General features: G+C 35.3%; 1 protein-coding gene across 1 annotated transcript; it reads left to right on the top strand.

Annotated features, from left to right (window-relative positions):
- Position 1: 1 nt before the first annotated feature.
- Positions 2 to 9,062, top strand: LOC118281851 (mRNA-capping enzyme). The gene is made up of 12 exons (XM_035602617.2): positions 2 to 371; positions 720 to 856; positions 2,372 to 2,539; positions 2,887 to 2,990; positions 3,762 to 3,822; positions 4,358 to 4,609; positions 5,020 to 5,155; positions 5,476 to 5,621; positions 5,923 to 6,088; positions 6,539 to 6,639; positions 7,029 to 7,219; positions 7,747 to 9,062. Exons 1-12 carry the CDS (start codon positions 186 to 188, stop codon positions 7,863 to 7,865), a joined length of 1,767 nt encoding a protein of 588 aa, XP_035458510.1. The 5' UTR covers positions 2 to 185; the 3' UTR covers positions 7,866 to 9,062.
- The last annotated feature ends 58 nt before the right edge of the window (positions 9,063 to 9,120 follow it).

Raw genomic sequence — 9,120 nt, 5'->3', positions numbered from 1 at the left:
ACACTTTGCTTTCTCTTTTGAAAGATGCTCTGTCTGTGTCGACTTGTCAAAAACAGATTTGTTTAGTTTTTTCATAAAGAAAATCTATTACATCGGAGAAAATCGTTTACGTTAACTAATGTGTGGCAAGTTGTGATTAAATTAGTGATTATAGTGTAGCTAATTGACCTCAAAACCTGGTCATAATGTCTCAAAGAGATCCAGGACCCATACCGAATAGGTGGTTGAGATGTCCACGAAAAGCAACGGGACTCATTGCTGATAAGTTTATGGCTTTCAAGACACCTTTGGGGTCTCAATTCAATGATAAAGTACCTGAGGAAAATCGTTTTACTCCATCCATGTTATTTATGTACATGAAAAGTATGAAAGTAAGTCGGATTTCACATGCATGACCATTACCGAAATATTTTTCACATTGTGTGTATTTTATCGCAGTAAATTTGTCTTTATTAATATTATTATTTATCGTACACTAAATTAAAATCTTCTTGTATAATTTTATGTGAAGAAAGAAGGCGATTCGCCTATAAAAAGTAACAACATTGCAGCCATTGTTTATGCCAATATGAAAGTCTATTTTTAGAGAAAACGTGACAATGTGGTATTATGAGTTCCATGTCTTCTGTATTATACAATATTTGTCATGTCTGTAAAATTACTCAAAGCTGTATGATTATTTTTATGGGCATGTAAATCAAAGAAGTATGTATTTTCAGATCAAGTTAGGTCTTTGGATAGACCTGACCAACACCAGTCGATTTTATGACAAGAAAGAGGTAGAGGAGACTGGTTGTAAGTATGTAAAGTTGCAGTGCAGAGGCCATGGTGAGACACCATCTCCAACTCAGACTAGGTAAGGAAAAAAGCCATCAGAAATCCTTAAGTGTGTGAAACTCTTCTGATAATGATGTGTCGAGTAACCAATAAACAAAGGTTAGCTAAACTATTGATCACAAGATCATAAAATATAAGAAACTACATACTTCTACACAGTTTCACCCACTCTGCTCAGCTCCTTTGGGTCTTAGCATGATGTTTTATAGCATATACCTTCTTGTAGGCTGGCTCTAAATAGGCTTATACAACTCAAAAATATTTTGAGGACTTTACATCTGGAGATTTGTGCCTTTAAATAAATAAACTTTTAGGCTTTATATATTAGTCTAGCTTATAAATATGAACTTACCAAAATTGCCATTATACACACGATTGAGGCGGTGAGCCTGTTGACAATAAAATAATATTAGAATATGATAAATATGCAAAAGAGATTTATACTTCAGCATTTTACTTGGTTGTTGATCATGCATTCAGAAATACCCTAGCACAAATACAGTAGGAAATATATGAGCACAAAAGTAAATTCTTATAATAGGGATTGCAATCCAGTAGCATTTTCAATTCAGCTCGATTTTTGTAAGACTAGCCTGGATCCAGCAAATTATGGAATCTATATATTAATACGTGAAGCAAAAACTTTGTAACACTTTTTACGAAAATTGTGCGGACGTAGGAGCATAAAATTTGGTACACTTGTAGTTTATGTGTAGGAGAATTGCGGAACGTTAATATTTTTCAAAAATAATGCTTATAAAGTACATTAAATCAATAAATAAAACATTACACACACATGCATAGTATCTGATCGTATTTGACAAAACGTCAAAATCGATAGACATTGCGATGGTATTCTCACGTCTCATATGAAAAGAGGTTTCTAATTGAAGGAGGTTTGGTTATTCATGATGCGCCGGAATATATTAATTTGAATTTTACAAAACTAATAGCAATTCGTTAAATACAAATTATCCTTGAATGTATGTTAAGTGGTATTGTAAATTAAATCGCATATGGTCGAATTTCGACCACTAGGCGACCACTAGTCAAAATAAATACATAATTTTTAATCAAATTAAACTAATAAAATAATGATTTGGTGGCAAGTGGTGATGTTGCTGTTCAATCGCACTTGTAACCTGTGCTCCCTTTTAGTGTGATAGGATAGAAACATAGCCGATGCACGATTTTGAAAACAGCAACGTTTTCGTAACACTCTCGTCATGCTTTCACTAGCATATACCCTAAATCAAGCGTCATATAGAAGTTTTTAATTCAAAAAGCAGCTAATGAAGACAAAATAACTTTTTTTGAATTAGATACCGGTGGTGTATCCTCGCGGTTATCCACGGTTTGCTGGTTCCAGCATGTCAAAAAAGTGTTGAATGCTGAATCGCAATCTCTACTTCGAAAATTTACAACTCTAGTAGTTAGATCTATTAAAATGGTCCATTTTGTTGTAGTATTTTCAAGTAATTATTAATTTGTAGAAAAATGTAACAAAATACAAACATAATAATATTTTTTTCAGGGAATTCATCCAATTAGTTAGCAAATTTGTGAGTCAGAAGCCTTTAGAGTTGATTGGAGTACATTGTACTCATGGCTTCAATAGGACCGGGTTCCTACTGGTTTCCTACATGGTGGAACATCTGGATTGCAGTGTGCAGGCAGCCATCAATGAGTTTGCAAGGATGAGGTACGTAGTTTTATGATCTTTGATTATGTAGTCAGTGCGCAGCAACATAAAATATATTATAGTCCACATATTTCAGCCCAATATGCCATATTGGGCTATGTCTTTTCCATTCTTTGTCATCTTATTAAAAATATTTCTTTTAGTTATGTTGTTTGTCAAAGAATCTCTTCATGTGTTTTATGATAAAAAATAATAATCAATCTCTATATCAGTCAAGTTATTTTCAAGTCCACTGTCAAAATTTAATCTAAATATTCAGGATTGAGTTTGGCTTTCAATTTTGATCGTAAGACAATAATAGTTAAGACTCATGAGATTGTACAGAAATTAATGACCATCATTTTCAGACCCCCAGGAATATACAAACAAGATTATTTACAAGAGTTGTTCCGTCGCTATGATGAAGTGGAGTTGACTCCCGCTGCGCCTATGCTGCCTGACTGGTGTCATGGTAAGTCTATGTTATACTATTACATTACTTTACTATATAGTTCATCAACATCAACCGAAAGACGTCCACTACTGAAAAAATGGAGCCCCTTTGCTACTTTGTCAATCGGAGCGGAGCAGAGAAACGGAGAAATATTAATCAATAGGATTGCACAAAACCTGTCCATTAAAGAAGAGCGCAGATTTTAAAAAATCTATTAGTTCATATTTCTCCGTTTCTCCGCTCCGGTGGATAGGCTGCCTTAGTCCTCCACGTCGAACGACAACTAGCTACTTGGGTCCAATGGCTCGATGGTTTCCCGTGACTGACAATATTATCATCGGTACACCTAGCCGTACGCCCAACAGTCCGTCTTACTTATATACTGTTGTACTAAGTATAAATAACATTTGCAGAATCAGTATAAAGTTATAAACGTGATGTTATGTGTGTCTTAAAATAAATATTATTATCTTATGCCTAACTGGTCCATTAATATTACGTGGAAATCTAAATAACATATTAACACGTCTTATTATTAACCTACTTTTAGTATTTTGCTTTTAGCGACGATTGCTTACCATCAGGGGATCCGTTTGCTCGTTTACCGGCTTATTCCATTAAAAAATAAACTTGTTTTTACTCATTTACAATTATGTATGTTAAAGTGAAGTAGGATGAAAACAGACTTACTGTTATTGAAATCATTTGCGAGAAGTTATTTCAGGTACTTGTTTCTTTGAACCAATAAAGTGGGCTTTGATTTTGACTTTGACTTATGTTTGTTTTCAGAGGAAGAAGAGGAGGTTGATGACGATGTCCCAAGTCACTCGCAGAACTCATCATCATCCACGTAAGTGCCACTTATTTTTGACATTATAATATAATAAGAAAATGACATATTGTCAACATCAGTCATATGCTGTTTGTTAACCGTTGATCCACTTGAAAATAGATAAGGATTGCGTCGTAATTGCTTTAGAATGTTGGACTGTGTGGACGCAAATGTATTCTATTGTTATAGTTTTGTTTGTAAAAACTGTTAGTTAGTTAGTTAGTTAATTATTATAATACTGATTCACCTGAGTCTTAACTATCATTATATTAAGACACAGAAACCATATAAGGAAAAATACGACCCTTGCAGCATGAATCAAACAAAGTAAGTAGCGATCGCGTTTATTATGTTAGTATCACAATACTACTACTAACATAATAAAATTGTCGTTATGGCTGTAGCCATACATCTGAGACAAATACATCTGATTCATAAATGACAATAAAAAAAAAATACCTGTGTAATATTTTTTCACTACCTAACTACGACAGACTAAATAGATTTTCAATTTTCATTATCCCTATTAATTAATCCTTATTTTATCTTACAGCCCACGCAAACACAAAGGCAAGGGGAGAAAGGAGACTACCCATAAAAAGGCCAGTTTCATGCCAGGTGTCCGGGGAGTGGAGCCTTTTGACACCCAACCACGGCTCAGTGAGGTGCAGAAGAAAGCTCAACAGTTCTGCGAGTGGGACACCACTGGGTTTCCTGGCTCACAGCCTGTGTCCATGGACACTACCAACTTGAGGAAACTGCATGAGAAGCCTTATAGAGTATCGTGGAAGGCTGATGGAGTAAGGTATGTAGACTAATCAGTGTTCAGAGTTTATATTCCTTTCAACTTTAAATAGTAGAAACAGAAGGTGGATGTGGAGAAATTTTCCCGTATTTGACTTATGCCCGAATACTTAAACGCTACTCAATTTTAAGACGCTCTCAAATGTAGTTCTGTCACTATCAATTCTTTATAAAATGACAGAGATAGCACGATATTTAAGTACAACTTAAAATTGAGTATTCGAGCGTTAGGCTATGCGGCTTACGTACATGACTGTTTGACGAGATTACTCGACCAGTTTCAAGCTACAATAGGGGCCTATAATTATGAACGCCATATGCGATAACCGATGCAGTGAGCACTACCAAATGCCTTTTTAGTATATGTAATTTACTTTATGCAGCAGCTGATTTGACTGATATTTTTCCTAGATACATGATGTTGATTGACGGCGAAGGAGAAGTGTACATGTTGGACCGAGACAACTGCGTGTTCAAAGTACATGGCCTGCAGTTCCTATACAGAAAAGATCTGAGAAGACACCTGAGGAATACTCTACTTGATGGTGTAAGTTCAACTTTTATAAATAGGGTTCTTGATCCACAGACAAGATGGCACTAAAGAGACGTAAGGCCCCCATACTATAAGATCTTAGTTGCTTACTGTCGTAATCAGATTCATTATTTTAATGGTTACTTAACCCAGTCCTTAGTAATTGTTTTCCGAACAAAATCGCTACTAAGAAATAATGTTAAATGTCTCTGAGTGCGGCAGTTAGACATCCAGTAAAATATTTTACCCACAGGGGACCTAATACTCCAGAGGCGCCATCTGCTGAGTGCAAAAATGTTTAACTTTGTTTTTAAAAGTAATTAATATCTTTTCAGGAAATGGTAATCGATAAAGTGGATAATAAGGACATACCTCGGTACTTGTGTTACGATATTATAAGCTTTGAAGGCGTCGATACCGGCAAAATGGAGTTCTTCCCGACTAGACTGAATTATATCGAAAATGAAATTGTTAATCCTAGGTAAGAGTCGTGTTGTTATTTTTTAATGTCTAATATGGTTTTGATTTTTAATAGATAGTAGAATTATAGTGTCATAAGTAGAGTTTACAGTTCGCATGCGCAAGCGCATTCATTATAGATTTTTTTTTTGAGGGCGAGAATCATACAATGTCTTCTCCCGCCTTGGGCGAGACGAGAGGGAGTGTCAGACTCTTACTGACTAAAAACCACCCGTTCCTACTCCTGCTTTTCGAGCCCCAAGTTTATCAGTACAAACACATTAAAATAAAAACCTTTATGAAATATTATGATAATGTTACAGACACCAAGCGATGAAGGAAGGTATAATCAAAAAGGAGAGGGAGCCGTTCAGTGTCCGGTTGAAGCAATTCTGGGAGTTACCGATGGCGCGACAGTTGCTCGGAGAGAAATTCGCTAAGACATTGTCTCATGAACCTGACGGGCTTATATTCCAGCCTTCTAAGGAGGTTCGTATCTTATTTTACGCAATTTTGTGACTACATATTGGCTTGATAATATCTCTTATTGCTGGCTTGATAATATTCTGGTCTCCTAAAAAAACTACGCAATCACAATGTTTAATTTCGCCATGTTTTATAAACATTCACCTCACACTCAAACCGGGAACAATGATTTTTAGATCATCTGTAACGTTTGCTCCATGTGATAATCGAACCCGCTACATATTGCGCACCTCACGGTTATCCAATCACTACACCAACCGTGCAGTCATAAACAGCAATAGCTGCATATATTTGTGTTTTAGCAAAACTTTATTTCAAAATTGCCGTAATGTGCACCTCTGCCTACCCCTTCGAGGGTAAAAGACATGACGTTACGTACGTTATTTCATAATAACCACTATTACAATGTTAATAAGGTTGGTTTTAGCAAATTATATGTTTATACAATTTCAGAGGTACGTACCAGGCCCTTGCGAAGATGTGCTGAAGTGGAAACCAAGTAACATGAACAGTGTGGACTTCAGACTGAAAATTGTCACAGAGACTGGCCAGGGGTGAGTTTTTAAACTTAGTACATACCTACATACATATTGACCATACATTTTCAATACTTAGATTTTCTTTGCTGGCATCTACATTAGATTATCACATCAGCTACTATCAGCCTACTAAGGTGTGATTTTATACTAACATTTCTGCTAATAAGGCTTTCTGATTTTTGGAGATGTAAGCAAGTGCCCATACCTAATCTGATATCCTATTTGCCAAAACGTCCATTGCAATAATAAACGTGTGACAGTTACAAACTCTGTAATGTTAATGGGCATTTTTGTAAAGCCAATAATATCAGTGATGATTACCCCTCTATTCGGAAATTAAAACGTACCCCTTTCCCCCTTGTTACCTCACGATTTTATAACATACCAAAATCTTTCTATTCCAGCCTCTTACCAACAAAGATTGGTTACCTATACGTAGGTAAAATGGACCAGCCCTTCGCATCAATGAAAGTGACGAAGGATATAAAACATTTGGACAACAAAATCATTGAGTGTACCTTCGAGCAAGGACGCTGGGTCTTCATGAGGGAACGGACGGACAAATCTTTTCCTAATAGCTACAATACAGCTGCTTGTGAGTATTCTTTGTTGTTGTTAAGGAAATGTGGGCTCTATTTTAATAGCTATTAGTTTGGTTTTTTAATATGCTGCTAGTCTGTAGCGAGGTGATGAACGAATATCAACTCTATTTGTTAAGTGGTAAAGTAGATTTTAGAATGAGTGTTGTATGCTACTGTTAAATTTAGAAACAAGTGCTATTGTAAAACCAATTATTTATTAAATAGATTAACTCCTACTGCCTTTTCGAACATTTCTCAGTAGTAGCACGGGGTCTGGAATTGTGCCCAGTATATGGCAATAGTCTCACCACTTATTACATTGGTCTTACAACACAAATGATTAAAAAGTGGGTGTACATTGTGTAGCGGCATTGCGTGCCGTAATGCACCTCTACCTTCCCCATAAAAAGGGGATACTACGTCATAAAAAGAAACTCCTTATCCCTCCCTTTAAAGATGTCCAAAACTTACCACTTTTGTCACTTTTACTTTAAACCTTTATATTTACCTCATATTTAAAATATATTTTCCTATTTTTCAGCCGTCTGCGAGAGTATAAAGGACCCAGTTACTAAGGAGATCCTACTTGACTACATAGACAATCATAGGTTCCACGACGACTCGGATATGATGCCGCCTCCAAAGCGCATGCGTCGATAGCGTTCTCCATAATGTTGCCAGTACATAAAAAATAAAGATGGCGCGATTGTCAATGTTATTTCGTTTTTTTTTTTTAATGTTGTGACTCTTGTGACTGAAAAATAAAATTGATGGGAGCTATGATAGATTCGTTAAGATTATAGTTTTTAAAAGTAGTAATTATTATTCTCTATTACCTAATCTAGCTTTGTATTGCGTGGCATATAATTTCTCAAAATACCTATACTTTTTCTTTTATTATAACTTCCGTGAACCATACTAAATTAATGATTATGTTATCAGCTTACTCACGTATCTGTTTGACGAAGAACTCGACTAGTTTCAACGCAATACACACAGTAGCAGCGCTACAATCGCCGCGTCGTGTGTCGCGGAATGCTGCTCATAAATATGGGTCTCTAGCATGGCTTGAAACTAGTCGAATTCCTCGTCAAACAGTTACATGAGTAAGCCGATAATGATAATAATTAATATACTTTTCTTGCCTTTTTTTATAACTAATTCGAATTTCCTGTGATACATGCTGATTGCCAACACTTGTAACTCCTGCGCATTCTGTGATCTTTTCTATTTTTATTTATTTTCAACTTTATACCAAAACTATACGGTCTAAAATCCTACAAACTGTGTTGTGTTTTTATTATGAAGAGTTAATTTTCAGTATTCTTTATTCCTTCAGTCGTTATAAGACGAATTATTATAATACGGAAATGTTAAATTAAATTATTAAGAACATAAGCCTGGTATATTTTTATCATTATAACTTAGAAACAATAGTGACAATCGAACCACTTTATATCGTAATTTGAACTCTACTGCGTTAATAATAAGTTACTTAATGTAAAATAAAGATACTGTAATAACAAGGGTACCATACTATGAAACTACATTTATTTGGGAAATCTCGTGATTTCCCCCCTTTTGTGAATTATTATGGATTAATTATTATGTTTTTCGGCTTACTCACGTAATTATTTGACGAGGAACTCGACTAGTAGCAGCGCGATAATCGCCGCGTCGTGTGTCGCGGAATGCTGCCTATGAATATGAGCTTCTAGCATGGCTTGAAACTAGTTGAGTTCCTCGACGAATAATTACGTGAGTAATACGAAAAATATAGTAATTAATTTATTATGGATTGTTACATTAAAATAAGTTAACGTGAAATAAATATCTATAGTTAATTTATGGAGAAAATGTTTTTTATTTCTTACGAGATAAGTAGTTAAGGGTAACTAAAAAACAAAATTGCAAA

Source organism: Spodoptera frugiperda, chromosome 1 (assembly GCF_023101765.2).
Source record: "Spodoptera frugiperda isolate SF20-4 chromosome 1, AGI-APGP_CSIRO_Sfru_2.0, whole genome shotgun sequence".
Classification (NCBI taxonomy): domain Eukaryota; kingdom Metazoa; phylum Arthropoda; class Insecta; order Lepidoptera; family Noctuidae; genus Spodoptera; species Spodoptera frugiperda.
This window is presented reverse-complemented; position numbering and strand designations above follow the sequence as displayed.

Bases quoted from the DNA above. Each gene is read 5' to 3' on its own strand.
- LOC118281851 (XM_035602617.2), top strand. From the start codon at position 186: ATGTCTCAAAGAGATCCAGGACCCATACCGAATAGGTGGTTGAGATGT. The intron at 2,991-3,761 runs GTAAGTCTATGT...GTTTGTTTTCAG, and splicing joins GCTGCCTGACTGGTGTCATG to AGGAAGAAGAGGAGGTTGAT. The intron at 5,156-5,475 runs GTAAGTTCAACT...ATATCTTTTCAG, and splicing joins GGAATACTCTACTTGATGGT to GAAATGGTAATCGATAAAGT.